Source organism: Mustela lutreola, chromosome 12 (genome assembly GCF_030435805.1).
Source record: "Mustela lutreola isolate mMusLut2 chromosome 12, mMusLut2.pri, whole genome shotgun sequence".
Taxonomy (NCBI): Eukaryota; Metazoa; Chordata; class Mammalia; order Carnivora; family Mustelidae; genus Mustela; species Mustela lutreola.
Genome location: NC_081301.1, coordinates 97,969,048 through 97,993,501, shown reverse-complemented (window position 1 = coordinate 97,993,501; position 24,454 = coordinate 97,969,048). Strand labels below are relative to the sequence as shown.

General features: G+C 55.3%; 2 protein-coding genes across 2 annotated transcripts in view; one reads left to right on the top strand and one right to left on the bottom strand.

Moving 5' to 3' along the window:
* The window catches only part of SHC3 (SHC adaptor protein 3), a 94,277-nt gene extending 82,572 nt beyond the window's left edge, over positions 1-11,705 (top strand). Inside the window, exon 12 of the mRNA XM_059142066.1 lies at positions 6,218-11,705. Within this exon, the coding sequence (XP_058998049.1) occupies positions 6,218-6,346 (129 nt within the window). The 3' untranslated portion in view covers positions 6,347-11,705. The remainder of the gene's footprint in view (positions 1-6,217) is intronic.
* Positions 11,706-12,039: 334 nt separating this feature from the next.
* S1PR3 (sphingosine-1-phosphate receptor 3) lies at positions 12,040-23,990 on the bottom strand. The gene is made up of 2 exons (XM_059142067.1): positions 23,762-23,990; positions 12,040-16,720 (listed from the first exon to the last, which is right to left on the bottom strand). Exon 2 carries the CDS (start codon positions 16,585-16,587, stop codon positions 15,451-15,453), a length of 1,137 nt encoding a protein of 378 aa, XP_058998050.1. The 5' UTR covers positions 16,588-16,720; positions 23,762-23,990; the 3' UTR covers positions 12,040-15,450.
* Positions 23,991-24,454: the final 464 nt, after the last annotated feature.

The window sequence follows — 24,454 nt, the reverse complement described above, 5'->3', positions numbered from 1 at the left end:
CGCCACCCGCTCATTCCACCCTCTGGCCGAGGACGGTTCCACCTATGAACACAACACTTTGACTTGTGACGGCTTTGCCGATGGACACTAGACTGTTACGAGCAATGCTGCCGCAAACTTGATGTCCACGTTTCTGTGTGGACATCTGTGCCCAGTTCTCTCGGATCTCTAGCTCGGAGTGGGTTTTTTGGGTCACAGGGTAACTCTATAATCTGTCACTTGAGGAACTGACAGATGGTTGTTCAAAGCAGCCGCCCCATTTTCTGTTCCCTCTTACAGTACCCGAGGGCCCCAGTTTCTCTGCACCTGCTCCTGCCCTTGGCATCGACCAGTGTTTTGAGTCTGGCCATCCCTGCGGGCAGGAAGTGGTACACCATTGTGATTTTGACTTGTGTTTCCCTGATGACTGAAAATGCCAAGCATCTTTTCAGGTGCTTCTTGGCTTTTTATGCATATTTTTGGAGAAATGTCTATTCAAATCCTTTGTCAATTTTTTTTCTTCCTTCCTTTCAGATTTTTTTATATTGTGGGAAAATACATATAACATGGAATTTGTCACCAAAACCGGGGCAGAGTGTAGTCCAGTGGTACAGAATGTGTGCGTGTAGTGAGGGTGCCATCCCCACCAGCCATCTCCAGAGCGCTCCTCATCAGACAAAACTGAAACTCTGCCCCCATTAAGTAACTCCCTGTCCCTCCCAGCCCAGCACAAGGCATCCACTGTTCTCTCTGTCTCTAGGAATGTGACTCCTCCACAGGCCTCACAAGTAGAATCACACAGTATTGGTCCTTTGGTAACTGGCCCATTTCACTCGGCGTAGTGTCCTCAGGCTCGTCCTCGCTGTATCAGGTGTCAGATCTCCTTCCTGCCTGTGGTTCCGACGTGTGCGTGGACCCCATGTTGCTTACCCATTCATCAGTCGATGGACCCGTGTGTTGCTTCCACAGTTTAACTATTGTGGAGAACGCTGCTATTAACACAACACACAGGCATCTCTCTGAGACTCTGCTTTCGACTTTCCAGGTAGCCAACTCGAAGTGGAGTTTGGAGTCACATGACAATCCATGAACAAATATTTTTTGAGAAGCCATCAGTTTACAGTGGCCACACCATTTTTATCAACAGTTTGTACAAATTTCTCTTCATCCTCGCGAACACCTGGCTGTTCTGGTTAGGGGAGAGCAAGCATCCTGTAGTTTTAATTTGCATTTCACTGGTGGTGAGTGATGTTGAACATCTTGTCACGTGCTTATTGAGCATTTCCAGATCTTCTTTGAAGAAATGTCTGTTCAAGTTCTTTGCCCATTTTCGAATCAGATTGCTCGTTTTTGTTGTCGAGTTTTAGAACTTTATATATTCTGGATATTAATCCTTTATTAGATGAGTTGTACAGTTCACAGATTTATCCTTCCCATTCTGTCGGTTGCTTTTTTAGTCTGTTGATAGAGTTCTTTTAATGCACAACAGTTTATGAATTTCATGACACCCAATTTGTCTGGTTTTCTTTTGCTGCCTATGTATTTGGTACCAAATCTAAGAAACCATTGGAAATTCAATGTCTTGAAGCTTCTCCCCCAGGTTTTCTTCTAAGAATATTAGGTCTTACGTTTAGGTCTTTGATCCATTTTGAGTTAAGTTTTGCATATGGCTTTAGCTCTGGGTACTTCATTCTTTCGTACATGGACATTCAGTCTTCCTAGTGCCATTTGTGGGAAAGATTGTCCCTTTCCTATTGAATGGTCCTGGCACCGCTATCAAAAATCACTTGACCATGTACGTCAGAGTTCGTTTCTAAGCCCTCTGTTCTTTTCCACTGGTTTATATGCCAATCTTTATATCCATTCCACACTGTTTTGATGACTGTAGCTTTGTAATTAGTTTTGGAATCGGGAGGTACGGTGTGAGTCCTCCAACTTTGTCAAATTTGTTGGTCTTTTCAAAGCACCAGCTTTAGGTCTCATTGATTTCCTATATTTTCATTCTGTTTATCTCTGCTTTTGTCTTTATTATGTCCTTTCTCCTGCTTGCTTCAGGGTTAACATGCTTCCTTTTATTAGTGTCTTAAGGTGGGAGGTTGGGTTATTTGTGAGTTTCTAAATTTTCCTCCTGCTGTTGGGGAAAATGAGTGCTTGTGTGGGACAATGTGTTGGTTGGAAGGATGTAAGCAATTGCATACAAGACCGCAAGGGTGACCAGCCCCCAGGGGCTGATGTGAGCCTGGCACTCTTTGGCACTGCATCCATTGGGTCTAGGAAGGACCTGAACTTCCCCCTTAATTTCAAATCTCAGGGAGGCCAGGCAGTGTGGCTGGATGGGTCTATATCCCACTTGAGTTAGTTGTTTTGGGGCTGGAGCCTCTGAGGGTGGAGGGTCTACTGGTGGATCTAGCCCAAGCTGAGACATTAGACAAAGGGCAGCAGGTCTGAGGATGCAGGCTCTTGCAGCAGAACCAGATTTTAATCAGGAAACATCTCTGCCAGATGGCTTTGTCCGAGCCAGTGTGACCTTTTGGAAGAGGACATATATAATCATTCCGTCTTTGGTGGAGTGTACTTGTTCATGTATAATCTCTAAACAGTATTTCTAACTGCTGGGCATCTACTTTAAATGTTCCCCAGGCAACTCAAACCCACCATGCCTAACGCAGAAGGCATAGGCCCCACCGCCTTGCCCACTGCCCTGTGGATTCCTTCCCACACCTTGCCCCGCCCCCGAGCCTCAGCCTCTTCCTCCTCATGCATGTTTAGTTTTATAAGAAGCCACCAAACCATCTTCCAAAGTGGCAAGTCCCACCAGCAGTGAGGAGAGCTCCCGCCGCTGCACATCCCCACCAGCATGCGGGGTGGTCGGTGTTCTGGATTTCGGCCATTCTGATATGTTTGTGGTAGCTCGTTTGAATTTGTGTCTCTCTGATGACGTGTGATGCAGAGCAGCTTTCCACGTGCTCATTTGCCATCTGAACGTCTTTGGTGCTGGCTGTTTGGTTGTTTTCTTACTGTTAGTGTTAGAGGAGTTCTTTGTATATACTGGATACCAACTCATTCTGAGATAATTCTGAGAATTATCTTCTCCCAGTCTGTGGCCTCTCTTCTCACTATGTCACTTGTGGAGCAGAAGTTTTTAATTTTAATAAAGTTCCTCTGATTATTTCTTTCATTCATGAATCAGCCCTTTGATACCATATTTAAAAAGTCTTTACCAAATGCCTGGTCATCCAGGCTTTCCCCTGTGTTATCTTGTAGGAGTTCTATAGTTTTGCATTTTTCCATTTAGGTCTGTGATCCATTTTTAGTTTCTGTGAGGGTGTAAGGTCTGGTCTAGGCTCCTTTTTTTTTTTGCATGTGAACGTCCAGTTATTCCAGCACCATTTGTTGAAAATGGTATCTTGGCCTTATATTTCCTTTTTTGTCTGACTGCATATCTAGGACTTCCACTATGGTGGAAGGAGTGTGAGACCAGACTTCCTGGCCTTGTTCAAGTTTCTCATCATGGAGGAGGATGTTAGTGGTAGGATTTTTGTAGATGTCCTTATCAAGTGGAGGAAGCCCCCCTGCATTCCTGATTTCCTGAGAGTTTTTTTATTTCAAAGGAATTGGTTGAATTTTGTTAAATGCCTTTTCTGGATCTATTGATATGATCATGCAGTATTTTGTCTTTAGGCTTAATGATGGGATGGAGCACATTAATGGATTTCAGAATGTAGAAGCCCTAGGACACATCCCACTCAGTCATGGTGTGTAATTCTCTTTGTACAGTGTTGGATTCAATTTGCTGTTTTGTTGAGGATTTTTGCATCTGTGTTCATAAGACATGTTGGTCTATAGTTCTCTTTTCCAGTAGTGTCTTTGTCTGCTTTTGATATTAGAGTAATACCAGCCTCAAAGAGTGAGTTATGTAGTACTCCTAGTGCTTCTGTCTTCTGAGCGAGATTGGAAGGACTTGGTACCACTTATTCTTCAAGTGTTTGGTAGAATTGACCAGCGAACCCATCTGGGCCTGGTGCTTTCTGTGTTGGCAGATTATGAATGACAGATTCTGTTTTTTAAACAGACATAGGCTTATTGAGACAGTCTATTTCTTCTTGTAAGAGTTTAAGGAGATGGTGTCTTTCAAGAAAATGGTCCATTTTTATTTGGTTTATCAAGTATGTGGGCCTAGCGTTGTTTCTGGCATTCCATACTTATTTTCTTAATGTCCACAAGATCCATAGTAATGACTCTGCTTTCATCTCTGATATCAGTAATTCATGTCCTCTGGTGTTTTTTTTCTTAGCATGGCTGGAGGTTTATTAATTTTTTAATCTTTTTGAAGGACCAGCTTTGAGATCATTGATGTCTCTCTTGATTTCTTGTTCCTAATGTCATTGGTTTCTACTCTAATTTTTTATTCTTTCTCTAGTTTCCTAATTAAAGCTTGGGTTACTGATTTCAGATCTTTCTTCCTTTCTGAACCACATAGCAGGGGGGTCCATACAGACAGCTCTGTAGGCTGCAAGTTCTCCGGCCAGGCGCCAGACTGGAGTTTCAGTAAGTATTTAGGAGAGTGGAGTAAACTGGGCTACTTCCTTGGGCAGTAAATTTATATGACTTGTCTCTTCTGTGTACCTTTGTTTGCGTGTGTGTGTGTTTATGGCAGCCAAAGATGCTGACCAGTGGGCTCTCAGCTTGGATGGCATGTTGGAGTCACAGGGTTTTTGTGAAATGCCCTAGTGGCCGAGCCCCGCCATGAGCTCCTGGTGGAGTTGACCTGGACACGGGGCTTACTGGATGCACTCAGGTGGTTTGGATGTGAGCCCAAGTGGACACTACTGTCCCAGACACTTCCTGTCAAAATTCCTCATTCACCCCTGTTGCCCCAGAACTTAAATGAGTATTAATCGCTAAGAAGTGGGAAAAAGAAGTCAACATCAAAGCAACACCCCAATAGTAGTCTCAAACTCAAGCCTCAAGTCTTTAGTGCCCCTTACCTCTAAGATAGCCCCCCCATCTTGGGTCACCCCAGGGTCTTTCTGGGATGGGAATTCCAAGAAACCTCGGACGATTGAAGAATTTCAATGAAAAGATGCCCCAAAGTCTAACAAAAGGATTTCTTTCTGAACGTGCCCATCAGGTTGCCTCCTACGTTGGGAGCCCCATGGCCCACTGGGTCCCTTCCTCTCAGGTGCTTACAGAGACCGGTGGGGACAGAGGCCTGCCTCAGAGTGGGACCCTAGGCGATGAAAGTATCCTCATTTCAAAGCTTCTGCTCTTGCCTTTGTTGGTAGAGCCCAGAGCTGATGGCCTGGGGGCTTTGATGGGCCCACCTGGAGTATAGACTTGGGGTGGGAAAGAGATCAGGGCTGAAGGCCCAGAGATTGACAACCCACCGGTAGGTTGGTAGAGAGGGAGAGACAAGAGAGTCACATTAGGTGTGGGAGTGAGAATACCGGGACAGGTAAAGGAGGAGGAGAACAGAAGTGCCCTCAGAGTCCCTGGGAGAAAGGTGGGGAAAGCTGATCGCCCCAGGGGAGGGGCAGCCCCCAGCAATGAGGCTGGAGAGAGAGGCTAGGAACCCAAGGCATCCCAGAGCCATCGTGAGGACCATCCAAAGGCCTGGAGGGCCAGCAGGTGTAGCCAGGCACCTGCTCTCCGCCCTGTCTCCCACCCCCACCAAAAGAGCCGGCCGCAGGGGGATCCTGTCCAGAGAAGACAGGGAGACTGCCCCAGGCCAGGCCGTATCTACCTTCTTCAAGCAAGGGCTACGTTGGGAGTGTAGCAGCTCAGGAACCAGGGCTCAGGCCCAGTGAGCAGAGGGAAGCGGTGGACCTCTCTCCACACACATGCCCCTAAGCCCACGTGTTCAATTGTTCAGGAGAACCTGGCGGGTGGGCATCCCAAGGTTCCCGAGCCATGCGGTCAACACTGTCGGCACCCAGACAGGCTCACGCTCCGGTGGGAGCCGGAAGAGCCGTGTGGACCCCTCCCATCGGAGTGCAGAGCCGCTAGACAGATACTTCATGGAAAAGGCTGGTAGCGGAGGGCTAGGTAGGTGCTGAAGTGGGGGTGACAGATGACTGGCCAGTGACAATGACTGGGGACTTGGAAGACATGTCTCTGAGAGTGTGGGGACCCCCGGAGGGCACCACTCAGGTTCCCCTGGTCTGGCTGGCTCTGAGCACATGCATTCTCTCCCGTCTGCCTGTGTGTCATGATTTCCTACCCTCTGTGTCCCTCCCAGATCCGGACAAAGGACAAGGTCTTCGACAGCATCAGCCACCTCATCAACCACCACCTGGAGAACAGCCTGCCCATCGTCTCCGCAGGAAGCGAGCTCTGCCTCCAGCAGCCGGTGGAGAAGGCTCCGTGACCGGCCAGCCACCCTGTCCTGACTCCACACCGATGGTCAGGAGTCCTGGCTCTTCCCGGAAGATGGATATGAAGGCTCTGGAAACTCAGGCCGCTGCCTGCGGGCTCAGAGCCTCATCCAAATGCCCCAGGAGGAAAGTGTCCGTCAAGTGCAAGTTTCATAAACTTGTTCTGATTTTCTCGTGTGCATATTAAAGGTGTACATACCTATACACTGTACAAATTATCCCTCTATATTTATATTTTTTAAGACTAAGAGAGATGTAAGACTAACGTTCTGTGCTGTATGTTTTTAATGGGAAAAAAATGTTTGACTGTAGTTGTCTGGGCAAAAATTTAATTCAACTGACCCATTCTACTGAAAAATTCCACTAGGAAGGTGTTGCCTGCAGCTTTATCTGAGGGGAGAGAAGCAGGCAGGAGGGCTGGGGGTCAACGTGGAGCTGTAGCGGAAGAAGGCAGGCGGCTCCCCAGAGCAGCTGAGCTCCGCACAGAACCCTCCGCCGGTCCTGGTTGCTGCCACTCGGAGCCGCTGGTGTCCCTTCCTCCGTGATGCATCTCCCCCAGCTGTCGGCCTCACACCTGTGCGGTCGCAGTGCTGATGGCTGGTGCCGCTGTGCTAAGGAGATGGCTGGGGGATGTCCCAGCTTTTCCGGGCGGTGGCAGTGCTGGGCACAGGAATGCTGTCCGTCTTGACCAGTGTTGTCCAGGGGTCTGTTTGACGGCCAGATAGGGGTAGAAAGCGAGCCTCAGTGACCAAGATCTTGACTGGCACGTGCTTCCCATATGGTCATCTGCGTAACGACAAACCAGCATGTGCGGAGGGCTGGGGGCAAAGTCTTGGTTTCCGCGTCCTTGCGGCCGGCACGCCGATCGCAGCTGCCGGGGTGGCCGCTAGGAGACAGCACGCGCTGCCCCCGCTACGCGCTGCGTCCGGGGCAGATGCCAGCGCGTGCTCAGCCCCGAGACCTCTGCACGGCTGCTGCTCCCGCTTCACCTTCGTCTCGGGCTGCGGACTCGGGAGTGTGGGGAATCGGATTGAGGTTTTGCTGCTCAAGTGGCTGGTGGGTAGTGCCGCTGGCTGTCTCTGCCACAGATTTTCCAGTTGCTCCCTGGAACGGGCCTATGATTTCTTCCCAGGTCATTTGGGGCCAACAGGGGGGGACAGTGTTTCTAGTTTTAAAAAACACCTGGTTGAGGTTAACTTGTGATTTAACAGATGCCGTCTTTTAAAAGCCGAAGGGCTCACCTGTCGGTTGGCAGCCTGTCTCTGGTGCCACAAGCTCTCATCCCCTGCTGTCCCACAGCCCGCGGGGGCCCTGGGTCAGGGCTGCGGGACTTTCCGCACACTAATAGTGGGGCAGGAATAAATCTGATGCTTCAAGAATGAGGAGTTAAGGCTGGATTTTAAACATTCTGATGAGTAGTAATTCTGCAAAGTTCTATTTCTGAAGGAGCCCCATTTCTGTTCTCAGGGTGTGGGTGTGTGTCCAGGATGGAAGGTGGGGTGCAGCGCGTGGGTGACATCGGGCAGGTCCGAAGATTTGTGTGGAGGCTTCTTAGGAGTTTTTGTCCTTTGAGTGTCCAAGGAGTCCCAGAAGACAGTGGCTTCAATCTCCTAGAATGTTCTGCCATGGGTTAGAACTAATGTAGGGCCACCCACCCCTCCTGGAGCAGCTCTGGTTTCAGTCGCATGAGGAGACCCACTCCACGTTACCCAGAAGCAATAGGAGCTGAACAGGTCTCGGCAGCAGCGGGTTGGGGGCAGCTGTGGGAACCCTCCTGTCCCATCCCCTGGAGGCCTGCAGCCCTGCAGACATACATAGAGGTCCCAGCCCTGTGTGCAAGTGTCCACACATATGATAAACGGATGAAATGACTTCTCTGGATGGCCTGCGGGGCCCCCTGAGTAATCTTAAGGGCTGGCCCCAAATTCTAATATTTAAGGGCAAAGTAGGAAAGGCTGGTTAGGGACCGGGAGACCCTGCACAGCTGACCTGTGTTTTTTGTGCTCCTGGGGATGTGAGATATGATCATCAGTACGGTTTAGAGCTCTCTGCTGTGCAGTCAGTGATTCGCTCAGCGGTGATAAGCAACATATATCCTGTCTTTTTGCATGAGAATCGATTTAGAAAATTAGAAATATTGGAGGCGATCAAATTTTGTTTCAATATTAATTCAAAATATGTATTTTGAAGTTCGGATTCCAGGATTGCTTACAAAACAACAGGCCAGTGGAGATCTGGGCTTCTCTGTACTGCCAGAGCGCCAGCGGATGGCTGCTGTTCTCTCCTGGTCATCCCTCCCCTGTGTGAGGCGGGGTGGGGCCCCACAGGTCACCGCGGCTCCCCTTCAAGGCTGTGAAATGGGCATGATAGGGAGCCCCACTCATGGGGGAGAAACTGAGGCACGGGGGGCGCTTCACGCTGCTCTAAGCCATGCAATGGGCAGGCAGAGCTGTGCTCCCTCCACGTTTCTGGGCTCTGCTGCGCCTGGAGATCAGGATTCCCAGGCAAAGACGGCCACTCCCTGCCCAGCCTCGGTGCCCCTCGTCTGGCCCCGGACCACACCTCTGCCAGGCAAGGCTGTGTGTTCCTGGACCCCCGAGTCCCCGGATACATTTGCTGCTCAGTGTACCCAGCCCCCCGGAGCCCAGGGGGCACTGGACATGCTGCTTCTCAGCCCAGGCCACTGGCATGCACGGCAGGTCCCACCGGCCCACGACAGCCATGCCACCCACTGCCCCCCCACCGACACGACTACGTGTGAACGAGTGGGACTTTCATCGGTGGTTTCGGTGAGCCCTGGTGCTGGGGGCACCGAACCGCCCCGTGGACTGTCTGACGGCCAACCATTCAGACATTTCCAGCCCCGACTCTGTGTGGACTCTGCCACTCCCGGGTTCTCGGCTCGAGAGGCCAAAGGGCCCAGCAGCCACGTCACTGTGACACACGTTTCACCGTTGGACACTGTCTCAGGCGTTGGGGCGGATGGGCAGACGGAGACCAAGGTCCAGGGATGGAGGCTGTGTCCGATGCCTCCTTCCCATAAGTGACCCTCAGAGACGAAGGTTCTAGTCCTCCCTTCCCTGAGTCAGTCCCCTGGTGAAAGCAATTCCCACAAGATCACAGGCCTCCCCAGAGCCGCACGGCCTCACCTTTGTTGCTGGGTGTCTCCGAGCGCCACCCGCCCGCACCCCTCCCGCGAGATGGGGGGGTGCTCGTGAATCTACGGAAACAGGAAGGACAGTTGCTCCTCATGCAGGTGCGACGGGCTCCCTCGCTGGGCTCCCACACCGGCGGGTCACCCGCGCCTTTCTGCGGGTGGACACGGCCCAATGGGAAGGGGACGGGAATTGTGGAAATACTGCGCTTAGGTCATTGTGTGCCGCGGACAGATCTCAGTCCTGAGTTTTAGGATAATACCTGGCGCTGCAGTCAAACTCAAAACATTTGTCCTGAGAGAAATGAATTGGGAAAACCGCTTAATGAGAAGGTGTTGCCACCTGGGCATGCCAGGGCCACGCAGGGGTGACAAGCAAGAGAGCAGTCTAGGACGTGCCGCTGCAGAAGTGCGGGAGCTGGGCCCGGGAGACTGGCTGGAGCGCAGTGACGGTCAGTGGCTGAATCTCAGACAGAGCACAGGACTTATTAGGGTCCTTTGTCGTTGGGTATAAAGCTCAGCCCCTGGTCGGAAATGGCGCAGAGCTCCTCCTTGGGTTTGCATTCATGCTCATTCTTTTCACAAAAGGCATAAAGACGCGAGTCTTACACGGATAAGGAAGTGCTTCTGCCGTGCTTCAGAAGCAGACCCCGAGGCGGTCTAACTGTACGTCGTTTCTCTGGGTGATGCCCCAGGGGCAGGGAAGGGCACGCTCAGGCAGGTCACCGTGATGTGGAAGATGCACGGCGCCAAGGGACAGCAGGAGATGGGGCCGGACACACGTCCGTGGTCACCCAGCAGCCCATCACACGTAGAAAGCAGGCCCTGTGCACACCTGAGCATGGGGCGAGGGGGATCCCAGGCAGGGCGACTGGCCTCCAGGCTAAGCAGATCTGGAGTGGCTGGACAATGAGGCGCCCCCCGGGGCCCCACGCCAGGAGGTCTGCACAGGAACCAAGAGTTTGCATTTCTAGTAGATTGAGCGACGCTGGTGGGGAGTGTGGACTTTGAGAACCCCATGCGGTGTGAGCTGCTGGCCTCTGACCCTCCCTTGTTGAGGGTCCCCCTCTAACTTAGGACTTTGTTTTCCCACCACCTCATGTCACAGATCCCAGAGTCCATGCTCTGGGCCTTCCAAATGGAGGATTAATAAGCGTTTAGAACTCCGTGCACTCGCTGCTGGCACATACAATGCCATCTGCCAGCTACGATTTATTTATAATGGGGTTTATACATATTTATAAGTTTGCAGGCAACAAATGCACAGTTTAAAAACTGGCCCATTTTGTAGTAGCTAGAAAAGCTGCAGTTTCCTACCAGGCCTTTGAATGTCACCCTTGTGCATGCACACATGTACCTACACTGGTCAGGACGGACGCACACCTGTGTGTGTGTGTGCGTGTGTGTGTGCGCGTGTGCGCGCAGGCAGGCCACCTGGGCGGTGCACACCTCGAGACTCCCCCCCCCTCCGTGTGCTGGTATTTTAACCAACAGGGACAAGCAGAAAGTGAACCAGATGTGCAGAGTTTGGCATCCGCAGATACACGGAGGAGGTCCTGGATGCTTCCGGGTGTGCGGCCCGAGGGCAAGGGGATGGGAACAGACAGGAGGGCCCCGGAGGAAGTCCCAGAGGGTCGGGAGGCGAGGGAAGCCAGCAGGGAAGACCAGGCCAGGAGGGAGACGGTGGAGGAGAACGGAGGCACACAGAAGGGTGTTACCCGGCAGCGTGCGGCGTCTCTCGGAGACCAGACAGGAAAGACAAGGAGGGGCCGGCGTGGCAAGGCTGTCCCCACCAGGTGTGCTGGGGACAGCTGGCTGCCCGGCTTCTAGGCACTCCCAGCCAACCTGCTCTTGGCCTGCTCTGTGCATTGGTTCCTGTGTGGCAGGCACGGTGCTGGGCTCCTCATAGGGGACAAGAACACAGGGGGCATTAGCATGTGACAAGCCTGATGGCCGACGCAGTCATGTTCCACAGGACGGTGGAGGCCGGGGCTCCCGGGGGATGCTGGCGTGGGAGTGCCAGAGCAAGCAGACAGGGTAGGGGCCCCAGAGCGGACAGGGCAGTGTCACATACAACGGCTGCTGTCAGCTGGGACACTGGAGGCTGGCAGCGCCCCCCCACCCGGATGGCCAGGAGGACCATTCTCATGGAAGAAAGGGCCAGATTACGATGCTGCCCCCCACAACGCTGATTTCTGTCAGTGCACAGGGAGAGCATGTGTGGTTCTGTGTGTCACAGCGGATTGAGCTCACGCTCACCTGGGACCTTTCTCCCACAACCAAATGTTCTATCCAGCCGAATCAAGCAGCAATCAACACAGAAAAGAAGGGGCATATCCATCTTTGAACACCAAATTTCCTTTTTCTGTAATGACCGTGTGTCGGTTGCAAGTGGAATGTTCTCTGTTCATTTGCCTTTTGAATAAAACTTGTTCCAGAATAAATATTGTAAAAAAATTAAGTACGTGAGTGTTTCTTTGCATTCAGAATTAAACGTCTGTTAAAATCCAAGGACCAGGAGAGAACGCCATAGAAGTTTCATGTGTAATAACAGGATATTTATTACTTTTTAAAAAGCATTTGAATGGCAAATTCTATATATTGATAAATATTATTTGAGAATTTTGTGTTCTGTTTCCCATTAGCGTGTGTGGGACAAACATGGGTCGCTGGGAAGGTCTCTGTCCAGGTTTTGTGGCCTACTGACCACTTTCTGTTTTGACGCTGGGACAGCACCTGGATGCTGGGAGTGAATTCCTGCACCCATCTGAAGCTTTCGAAGCTCTGTCCCGTGAAAGCTGAGACTGCCTGAGCAGTGCGGAGCCCAGGAGGGGCCCCCAGCACGGCGGGGAGGGCAGGGGTCTCCGGGCCCTCCTGGCTCGGCGCACCCCTCACTCCTTCAGGACGTGATGTGGCTTTGGGTTGAGTGGAGGGACGTGGTGTCCCCCGGGGTCACCCCCGCGGGAGCCATGCCACTCGTCTCCTTCTCACTGGTTATCAGAAAATGAGCCTTCATTTCGGGATAGCGGTGTGTGCATTTCTGACCATGTAGCAGACCGTTTGATATCTTGACTTAGATACTAAAAACATTTGGGTGTTGAGGTTTTGTCCTCGTGGGTACAATTTCAAAGCAGGGACTCGGTCACTCGATTAGACGTTTTCTATAAAATGCACCTTGTTGCATGTCTGTGGAAGGCTCTTCACCAGCGCGTTATATCCTCCGGTCCGGGGTGCAGAGAAATAGCCGCTTCCTCCGCTCCCCGTGCAGATGGCTGTCGCTGGGGCTCTGAGCAATGAAGGGCTGTGTGAAAAGTCTCCGGGTCTTGTGTTGCCTCACGGGGGCGAGAACAGAGCTTGGAACTTTCCCATGGAGAGCAGGCACTCTGACAGCCCCAGACTGGGTCCACGTGGTGGCCTGGCTGCCGTCTTCCTGGCGGGCTTCGCGGTCACGGTCACGCTGCCCGGTTGCAGCGGGCAAAGTCAAGGGTGGCGGCCGTAGGCTGCGGTCCTCGGCTGTGCCGCAGGATTTCTCCGTGAACACCCGCCCAGGCGAGTTATGCCGAGCGCACGTCTAACGTAGGGTAGACAGCGTGCACATGCACACACAAATACACATACACATGCAAACACACGTACACACAAACACACATGTGCACACACGTGCGAGCAAGCACATGCACACAGAAATATGCACACACAAACACGCACACGCAAACACGCAGGTGCGCACACACATACAAACACACATGCAAGCACACAGACACAGGAATATGCACACGTGGGTGCACACTCACACACACAAACATGCATATGCACACACAAACTGTGCACACACAATACACGCATGCAAACACACACAAACATGCATACACAAGCACACCTGTGCACACACAGTCACACACGCAAGCACATGGACACAGGAATATGCACACAGTAGTGCACACTCGCACACACAAACATGCATGTGCACAAACAGCACACACATAATACATACATGCAAACACACACAAACATGCACAAACACGCATGCAGGAGACCGCATGCAGTGCTATCAAAGGTAACCGTTTCCTGCATCTTTTCGGCGTATTTTTGCATTCAGACTGCGTCAAAGTTTTGTGTTGTCTCTGAGAAATTGGGGTCAAGGAGCAAGGGTCACTAACATTAGCACCAGAGCACCAGGGCCCCCCACAGCCCTCCGAGCCAGAGCTGAGGGGCCCTGCAGTCACTTTGCCCGCTGCATGGACACACACTGCCCAGGCTGTGCCCCTAAGCACCGGCTCCTTCTCCCCGTGCTCACGTTCCAGACGTGTGCCCGGAGGAGACAGCAAGCTCCTCCTCAACTGCGGAAGGAAGCCAACACGATGGCCGCCGCTGAGCGTCTCCTGACAGACAGGACTTCACTCTTAATAACAAAAATGAGGAAGTCTTTGATCAGTACGTGGAGACCGCCCGGGACCACAGAAATGTTCCTCCATCAGGGAACGTACATTGGACAGCACGCAGGAGCCAGCTTCTGTATCGACACATCTAATGTATCGACACATCTCCTGAGTCTTGACTCGGTCGAAGTGTCCCGCGAATCAGAAGACCCCAGGGGCTCTGACGCGGGCTTGCCCAAGTGGAGTCCTTTGGAAGGTTGCTCTGTGCTGTTTCTCCCAAGAACCGAGCACGTCACCTCTGTGGTTATGAGATCTTTACAGACGAGTGCACGTTCTCCTCGTCCGTTTGTCCTGCTGCTGGAATCCATGGGGAAGGCATGCACAGAAACGCCTTCTAAGCAACTCCCTGCTAACGGGGCACAGGGCAAACCTACACTGAAGAGGGGGTGACGGCATCACTCCATTTCCTTGAAGATCGTGCAAACCACCGGATCCCAGACGCGCTCCTGACATGGCACCGTCGGGCTCAGCTGGGGAGCGGGGAGAGCTGCTGACTGTCCCAGCTGCTCCACAGGGACAACCCGGGGCCACTGACTCAGTTCTCTGGTCAAAGAGAATCAGACTCCACACAGGAGCAAGTAAAGCTCTCCGCACTCAGGACAAACGTTCCATCACGTTACACAGACCGTGGCCTCTGGCTTCTGGCCACGGTGTTGGTCCCCTCTTCCAATGTGGGTTCCCTTCCTGGTGGGCCTGGGGACAGCCTCCTGGGAAACCCTGGCTGGCTTTTCTGGGATCTGTAGGAACCCCAACAACTACATGATTTGGCTAGTAAGACTTCGGATGGAGGATTCCACAGGGACAGAAGACAGAGGAGAAGCAGAGAACCCTGGAGTTCTCTGGCTCTCCGGTCTCTTTGGGTCCAACCCACACGCTCGAGACCCTCCAGGGAGCAGCCATTTCTGGGAATTCAAGCCAAGCCTGCTGAACATGAGCCCTCAGGTCAGTTGAGGGGACTGGGACTCCGCCTGGTTTCCAGCCACATCCTTATACTATGCCACGTGCTGCTCTCACCCAAGGGAGGCAGTGACACGTACCGATGGCAGACGTTTGAAACACCAGTGCTCAGTGACCTGGATGTGACGGATACAGCAGCATCTACTCCGTGCACAATGTAGTGTAAAGTTCCCAAACATCACCGTGACGTTAGGCGAGGCACGCCATACGCTGTGTGGCCCGCCACCTTCCCTCTGCCGGCACCACAGACAGTGGCCGCTGGGAGTCAGGGGAAGGCAGCCGATCACGTCCACAGCCAGGGACATTCAGAAGACTCTGGAGCCGATGCAGACAGGGCACACTGTCTACCGTGGACTAAGCTGGCAAGTCGCCGGGTCCCCCCCCCTTAAGTGACGTCCACGCTACACAGGCTATTGGCAAGTAGGTTTCCCGAGTCCTTGCTCCGGAGCTCCCGGGGTGGGGTATGCAATAAATAAGACCGTGGCTGCGTGCAGAGTGCCCCCGTCCCACGAGCGTGCGAGGATCCCGCTCCTGGAGGCGGCTGCTCTCACTTGCCAAGGACCCCGTTCTGCAGGGTTTTGTTCCTGTCGATGATGCAGGGCGAGGCAGCTCTCTGGGGAGGGTCCTCCTTGCTCTTGGGCGAGGGGTTGCTGTTGTTGCTGCCGCTGGACTTGCTCCTGCTGGGGTCGAGGGCGGGCTGGGCAGGCGAGGAGCGGGTGCCCCAGCCCCGGACCAGGCAGGTGCACACCAGCCGGAAGAAGGCCCGCCGCATCTCCTTGCTGGCCAGCGTGTAGATGACAGGGTTCATGGCCGAGTTGAGCACGGCCAGCACGATGAACCACTGAGCCTTGAAGAGCACAGCACACTCCCTCGCCCTGCAGGCCACGTCGACGAGGAAGAGGATGAAGAGTGGGGACCAGCAGGCGATGAACACGCTCACCACGATGACCACGGTCCGCAGCAGTGCCATGGAGCGCTCCGAGTTGTGGGGGCTGGCCACGCGGCGGCTGCTAGACTTCACCAGGAAGTAGATGCGTGCATACAGGACCACGATGGTGGCCAGGATGGCCGTGAAGACACTGATGCAGAAGGCGATGTACTTCTTGGAGTAGAGAGGCAGGATGGTGGAGCAGTCGGCGAGGTCGTGCAGGCAGTTCCAGCCCAGGATGGGCAAGGCGCCCAGCGAGAAGGCCACGAGCCAGCACATTCCGATCAGCAGGAAGACGCGGTGCTTCTTGTTGGCGTCATACGGCCGCATCTTGATCATGGTCAAGTGCCTCTCGATGGCGATGGCCAGCAAGCTGCAGGTGGACGCGCCGAGGGCCACGAACATGCTGCCTTCCCGCAGGAACCAGACGGTGGGAGACAGGCTCAGCGTCCTCCTGCCTGACATCAGGATGTTGACCTTGTAGGCGACCCCGGCCAGCAGGTCGCAGAGTGCCAGGTTGCCGATGAAGAAGTACATGCGATTGTGGAACTTGTTGTTTTTCCAGATGGCGATGAGCACCATGAGGTTCTCCAGCACGATGAGGCTGCAGATGACGAGGAAGAGCGCGGTGGTGAGCGTGCTGCCCTCAGGGGCCCCCTTCAGCCTGCCCTCCAGCTTGCCCACGTAGCTGTAGTGCTCGTACAGGGTCTGGTTCCCAGGGGAGGACCTGGGCCGCGGTGTCGGGACCACGGCCATTGCTTGGGCCAGGCTCAGCTCCAGATCCCACCAGAGGGCGCCCTGGGCACGTCCATGGCCGGAGAACACGGTCCGGCTCAGGCTTCCATGGTGGCCCCGGCCGGACCCCAGCCAGGGTGGGCAGAGCAGGAGCCTGCAAAGATAAAACAGGGATGCCCAGCGATTAAGGGGCTTTGAGACCACCTAGGGGCAGCAGCCACAGCAGCAATGTCGGAGGAAGTCCCTTAAACCCCACAAGTATGCAAACGTCCGGTCACACGGGACCCTGAGCTCCCTGGGGGCTGAGGCGGCCACGGGACGCCACCTGGTGCCTGCAAACCCCCAGGAGGGAGATCAGTATGTGAGCTCCACGATCGTTCACTCCTGTAATCACATATAGATCCAAAGAAATGTCCCTCGGGGAACCCCAGGGCACTCGGAAGTGCTAACCACGCTCCCTCATGCATGACGCGGGAGCAGCCGAACCATGATTCCCCGTGACCTGGAGACAAACAGGATCATCCCGGGTCAACACAATAGGATGGAACCAGAATGAGGGCCCTGGGAAGCACCTGGGGAGCCCGGAGCCACACAATGGGAGCACCTGCTCTATGTCCCAACGGCGTCCCTGGGACCGGGGCTAGAGACAGAGTCGGGTCCTGACAGCCCCCAGGAGAGGCCAGGGACAGGGACGCACAGAACCCAAACCCAGACGTCCACCGGGGAAGGCACGGACGAGCACTTGGACTCTGCACTTGGCTGAGCGCTCAGACTGTCTGAACCCCAAAACCGAAGCCGTGCGCGTGAGCTGAAAGGAACAACACACCTGGGGGGTCTAGGGAGACAGTGAAGGCGCAAAGCCAAGCACCGGGCCCTCAGCAGCCCCAGATTTAGTCCCCTGTCCCCTCCCGGCACTTCCCACCCTCGCCGGGGGCCCCTCATCACCTCATGGGAAGACACAGCTGGATGCGGCTGTGTAGATCCTCTGATTGCAAATTAGAAACATGAATTTCAGTATCTGCCACAGTCAAATAAGGTTAGCTAGACGCCGCCCTCCGTGAGAACTCCGCGATGACTTTCTTTACTTACACAATGTTTAGTCATAGCCCTAAGTTGGGTTCAGAGACAAACAGCTCCCCAAATGATACGGGGTCTGCATTTTGGGGTGTGGTGGGATCTGAGCACACTGCCAAGTACCAGCAAGGCCCGAGAGGATCTCAGTCCCGGAAGGACCCAGGGACGCAGTGCTGGGGGCTGCTCTCAGAGAAGGAGAGGTAACTCCGGGGGTGCCCCGCTCCCGGCACCCTCTAGGTCACTGCTTCCCGGCCCCACGGCTGCTGCCTGGGCCCGGGGAGGCTGTCAGACCCTCCACTCCACCGGGGTGCTTGGGTTCTCTGAGGTTAGGAAGAACCACTCTGTTCCTTTGCCGCAGAGACTGCTCCAAGGCTGCGAATATGTGTGTGTGGCTGTTCCAGAAACCCCGTGGGCCCTGGCCTCTAGGGGCCCCCTGCGTTGTGCGTGCCCGCAGAAGCCCCTGGAGGCTCAGGGTCCGCTCGGTGGGTCGCTGTCCTGCCCGCCACCGCCCCCGCCCTCTCCTTTCTGTAACTCCAGCCTGTCCTTCACAGCCCGCGTCGAATCCCTCCTGGTCTACAAACTTTCTGGAGTCAGCCCAGCCCCTCGAGGTTACTCTGAGCCTACTAGACGCGCCTTACAACAACTCGCAGTGCTGTCGTTTGAAGAGTGGAAATAATGCTGCTGCTGACCCCCCGTGAGCCCGCCTGGGGCCGGCTTCACGCTCACACCCGCACGGGGTCACCAGGCCTCTCATGGCGCCTGTCCACTCACGCGTGCCCCGCAAAGGCTCTGCTCTGTACTACTGCTTGTCCGATGAGTCTTTCTCTGGGAGCAGCGAATGGAGCTGCCATGGCCCTGCTCTGCTTGCCGGGCCCTGGGCACAGCCCGGAGAACCGCCAGCCCCGCCGGGAGTCGGAGGGAGCAGCGCCCTGAGAACGGCTGTTTCCCCGCCGGTGCCGGGTCCACACGGCTGACCCGGGGCCCCACATGCCCCACGCCAGGCAGCCTGGCCTGGCCACGGGCCGGTGGCCACCCTGTCCACTAGTCCGGCTCCCCCCCTGGGGCTTCCATTCCCGCAACGTCGGCGCACACGTGGTGAGCAGGACTTGGAGTCACGGTGAGCAAGCGCTCACGCGGTTTGAACCGTAGAAACATGCGTGCCACCTGACAGGGCGAGGAACGTGAATTGTTCGTGAATTCACACCCGAGGCGGCGAGAAAGGGCTGCACGCAGCCCCACCTGAAAGGTCTGGAAACCACAATAAACTGGAGCTTGTCCGCTGCGCCTGTGTCCCCAGGACCGCGCCCGGCCATGTCCCTCCCGCCCTCCGAACTCGCCGCCCGCTGTGCCGGGGCCGCAAGCATGGGCAGGGACATAGGCACCCAGGAACCCGCTGGATCTGGACCTCCTGGACGTAAGGAGGAAGGACGACTAGTGAAAGGCTTATCTTCGCTGCACAGGCAGGACCGTCCAAGAACTGAGCAGAGGAGGAAAGCGAGCCAGCAGCGAAGGCAGTATCCCCCAGTACGCAACCACGATGAGAACGGCGCCGATAGCGTGCAGCAGACCACAGCCAACCCAGTCCGTGCATTTTAAGGGTGAATGTATTTTTCCCGCTAATGTTTGAATTATCATTTCCCTTGATTAAATATTCATCATTCAAAGAGCACTTTTTTTCTCAGAACATCTCTTGCTGAATGCTACTCTCCGCATTTTTATTTTTCGTAACTGGAAGACATCTGGCTCTCTTTAGAATCTAAAAGCTTGTTTTCTTTGGATTAGCAACATTAGCACGCAGACTGCACCCCGAGAGTTAAGAGCTGGGCAAAGGCCAGGTTGGTTGTGGATGCGCTGGAGTGCTGCTATCTGTGGTCAAAAGCATCATAGGAGTCCCATCTCTACCTCTCAGGGGCGTGGCAGGACCTGAATCTGCGGGAAGAAGGCTCTGCCCCTCCCACCCCGCAGCTCAGAGCCAGACAGCCATGCGTGGGACCCGGTGGGGCATCAGCCCTCGGGCCACATTCATCCTGAGGAGCGCCGGGCACCCTGAGCACCAGCTCCTGGGAAGCCAGCCTGTCCCGCCTGTCCCAGCCGCCACAAACCCCCGAAGGGGCCACAGACTGGCTTCTTAAGCCCGCAAGGGCCATAGCCTGTTTCTGACCTTCATGTAAATGGGGACCTGCAAATGTGCCTGGGGTCCTTCTCCCAACGGGACGCTCCCCCGGGTCCTCGGATGCTGGTAATTCCTGCTCTGGTCAGGGGATGGACGCACCAGCCACTCTTGTCTGCAGACACAGGGGTTTCTCCCTGTCATTGTCCTAACAAGTGCTGCGGGGCCTGGGTCGGGATGTCCTCCTGAGCTTGTGCCTGTGCGTCCGTGGGCTGCCTTGGATTTCTCAGCCTCGTGTTGGCATCTAGGAAGAGCTTTGATGCCGAGGGTCCCTGCAGAGACTAACAGCACTCGGCTAGAGAAGTACCCACAGGGGCAAGACTTACACATTACAAATGATGACGCTTTGCTTTATTTTTAAAAGTTAAGCATCTGCGGCCAGCAGAGACCACCATCTGACTTTCATTGTAAGAGTCTGATCGTGGCTTGGTTTCCCCCAAACAACTTAGAAATAGAGGCTGATGCTGAGGGAGGCAGTCTTGCGCGTCTCAGGAGCAGGCCTGTCCCAGAAGCTGCTGCGCGGGATAGGCCCTCAGGAGAAGCCCCTTCTAGAAGGTGGCTCCACCGTGCATCACCCAGGTTAAACCGAGTCCAGCCAACCCTCCTTCCCAAGGAGGCACGTCTATGGGGAGGGGTGGCCCGGGCGGCTGATGGGTTCCAGATGTCCTCTTCTGTAGGCTAGTGACTCACTTTCTCTACACATGTCAACTTGAAAAATAAACAAACTATAAAAAGAAGGGCAAGAAAAAAGTGAAGGGAAGAGTTCCACAGAGTCTGGGGTCTCTCTCCCTTTCCTCCTCTGTCACGGCGAACAAGAGAAGCCCAAGAAGACAGTGAGGAACTTCTCCGGGTCAGACGCAGGATGCTATTGGTCAAGGGCCCGTTTTCCCAGGGAAATCAACTCTTTCATCCTCCAAACAGAACTAAAACACCAGGCATTTGATAACCGGCAAAATTTCTTGGAAAGCAGGATTTTTTGTTGTTGTTCACAAGAACGTAGGAAAGGAAGAACGGGCTGGCCATTTTGCTGTCCCAGGAAATTTCTTGGCTAATGAGTATTTCCCCTTGCCCCAAATTTCTGAGTGACCTTGTGGTCACTTTCAGAGGCAGCTCCCGGCAGGAGGCCTTGTGCACACATGGACCCTCACCCCTGCACTCAGCTGGGAGCTCAGGCCCCGACCCCCGGCGAGAGCAGCGGGATAGGCAGGCATGCCACTGCCCGGCCGCTTTCCCACATGTGACTCTCTCGGGCAGGTAAAGTTGACACAGATGGACGCGCTCCCACGAGCGCATGTAGGCAGGATGGGCTGCAGGAGCCTGGCCATAGGCCCCAGGGTCTACCTCTGTGCTTGGTTACCTGGATTCCCCGGGCTTGTCCCCTCCCTGCAAGGCACCCAATCTCGGCACAAGAGACCTTACCCTCTGCTCTTCAGCCCCATTCTCAGACTCTCCCTTCTCTGCTTGTTCTTAGTAACAGGATTGGACGCACGCCCGGACTGCCATGGGATGAATGAAGGTGTGTGGGAATGAGCTCCTCCAGGCAGCAAAGAGCCGATGCAAATAAGAGACATCTGGCCCAAGAAGTCCTAACAGTGGGGTCCCTCCCATCCATTCCCAGCGCCACAGTGACGCAGCCCACAATGGCCCTTCAGGCAGCCTGTCTGTCCCCACGGCGGCATCTGCCGTTTGTACACAGAGAGAAGCCAAGGCTGGGCTGGGGGTCTGGGTCATCGGATTCCCCCTGCCCTGCCTCCTGTGCACCACAGTGGGGGGTCAGGTCTCCTGGAGCCTCCACCCCTCCCCAATGGTCTTCACCTAGACGGAGGTGACAAGAGCATCACCAGCAGGCTCGCCAAATGCTGGAATGCTGACCTGCGCGGAAACCTGACCCCGGGGACAGGGAGAAGGGCTCAGGCTTCGCTCCAGAGCACGGAGCCATCCCGGGGGCCCTGCTCTCTGCCGGGCCGCCCACAGCCGTAGAAACAGGCAAAACGACACAGAACAGAGGCTGACCATGCCCGGTGCCGTCACCACTGTCCCCGGGGTGTGGGAGTCTCGGCACTGGACAGAATCCACCAAGCACGTCCTGTTACCTCCAAAAGCTCATGGAATGTCTCCTCAGGCAATTAATCAATTCAACAGAAATGGGCGCAAAGTAATCCTAAGAAGTGGTCGCACACTCATTAGACAGGAAGGAGGAAGCCGCGTGTGAGGGGACAGAACGGCCCCAGAAAGCATAGCACAGCGGCTTCCCGCACACCGAGTCCTGCAGAAGGAAAGGGGGCTTCACAGTAGGGCAACCCCCAGATTGCCAAGGTCACGGCATGCCCAGATGCTCAGTTTCCCATCACAGAAACATACATACACTGTAGGTATCGAAGTGTCTGCAGGAGGAGGGAAAAGTCGCCACAGAGTCAAATCAGCCCCATATTTTCCAGAGGAAGGAGGAAAATCAGTCCCTACGTTTTGAGGACATTGTTAGGCAGACGTGTGAGACTCCATCTTCAAGAGAAGCCACTTTCTGCTACCCACACCCCATAGAAAAACAAGCAGAGCCTCGTACTCTACGGAATCCAGAGACATAAAGAGGAAAGCGGCATTTCTGAAGGTGAAGCTGGGGGAGATGCCATTGTAGCCCCGTCCTTGGGAGGCTCCGAAGGGCTGATGTGCAGTCTCTGGAGTCAGGTGACAGAGCAAGTCGACCGGCAGGATGGGAAGGTTGTTCACTGAGAAAACCCACTGTGTGGGCCTCCTATGGCCACAGAGTTCGTCATTCTGGATTGAGCTCTGCATCAGTTTCCTGAGAACTCCTACAGAGCCAGACATTTCCACGACTCCTCGAGGACAACACACCCGCCCCCACAAGCGCCCCCTCCCCGCCCCCATCCTGTCCATCACACACCCGTGGGACCTAACCCTGCCCTGTACTTCTAGGAACTGTTTTTCATAACCATGCCGGCAAGAATGTTACTGAAGAAGAAGAAAATGTTCCAAAGATGAATGAGGAAGATGTGAGTGTCTGCAGCGAGGGTCTGCAACCTCGGGCCTCCAGACTTTAGAAAGATGCCTCATTCTGGAAGCCCTCAGAGCTCCAGCTGGGGGTGGGGATCATGGGCAGGGTGGACCCTCCCTCTTGAAATAATCGTTCATAAAAGCCCCGTGGTCCTGCCGCTCCCCCTGCGTTATCAGTCTAACAAAACATATTCCCTTTAAACCTCCAACAACAAGTTCCTCTCTCACATCTAAATATAAAAACCCACAAAGAAATATGTCACCAGGAGTGGCCAGCGTCAGAAGAGAGAGACAGAGCGAGACGGATGGAGCCAGGGCGGTTAGAAGCGGCGAAGCTAGCGTCAGGCCAAAGAAGGACATGTCCGGTCCCTTCTCCAGGTTTCTCTCCGCTGTGAATGCAGCTCGCGGGAACCTCACCATCTTCCCACTGCCAAAGCGGGGACTTCATCCTCCGCCCTGATTCTGACCGCCCGGACTGCCTACCTCAAGAAACCGAGGGAAACAATGGACTTCTGTGGTGCGGATCATTGAAAAAGAACGGTCTTCCCAGGAGAAGGACCACAACCACACACTCCCAGAGCCCTCAGGTCCTCAAGCTCCGAGGGGGCCTAACTTTTCAGTTGTTCCAGGAAAAGTGGGGGAGGGGCTGGCGAGGGTGGGGGCGGGGTACCTTCTCGCTTAGGTCATGGAGGTGCCGCTCAGTCTGAACTTCCCACCTAACTAGAAGAGCCCCAGGCTCCGGTTCCTCAGCGGAAAGAGGAACCCCTCCGGCTCCCCCGCTCCGGCGCATCCCCAGCCGGACGGCCCGGAGAGGGGCTGCCGGGGGTCACCGTAACGCCCGGGATGGGCCAGAACTGGGTGAGAAGAGCGGGCCCCGCGGCTCCCACCGACCCACGCAGGCTGGGCGCCCGGACTCCGAGCCCTGCCCCGCGGACTCACCTCCCTCTGGGAAGGGCACCGGGGCCACCCGCATCCTGGCGGCCTTCCCGGCTCAGGGGCGGCGGCGGGACGGGGCACCGGGAGAGTCTAGGAGCTGGGGGTGCGTGGGCTGGTCCCTGTCGCCGCGGTCGCTCGGGCCGTGTCACCGCGTCCCCGCCGTCCCCGCCGCGTGTCCTCGGGACCCGCGGGTCAGCCTCTGCGCGCGCAAGCCAGAGCCCAAACTTTTCCAGCGGCTCTTAGGGGCGGGGCCCGCGCTCCGCCCCCCCCCCCCGCCCCCAGCTCCCGGTTTCCGACCCGCCCCACGGCGCCCCTCCCGACCTCCTCCGAGCTCCCAGACGCCCACCTCCCCATCTGCGAAGCCCCCCACCCGCCTCTGCCTCCCGCGCGCCCTCACCTCCCTGCGCGGGGGCCCCTCACCACCGAGTCTCCGCCTCATCGCCCCGCCTCCCCCGCGCCCCCATCTCCCCGCCCCAGTTCCCACCTCCCCACTCCCACCTCCTTGCCCCTTCCCGCTCCGAGCCCTGCGCGCCTGCCTCACCGTTGAGCTCCTCTTCCCGCCCCTCCAGTCCCCCTCCTGGGTGCCCTTGCGGCCCAGCTGGTCCCAGGCTCCTGCCCCAGGCGGGCTCCTGCCCCAGCACCCTGCCAGAGAGCTCCGGGTGAGGGTTCGGGCCGGTGATGATGGTGACGGCGTCG

Bases quoted from the DNA above. Each gene is read 5' to 3' on its own strand.
- S1PR3 (XM_059142067.1), bottom strand. From the start codon at position 16,587: ATGGCCGTGGTCCCGACACCGCGGCCCAGGTCCTCCCCTGGGAACCAG.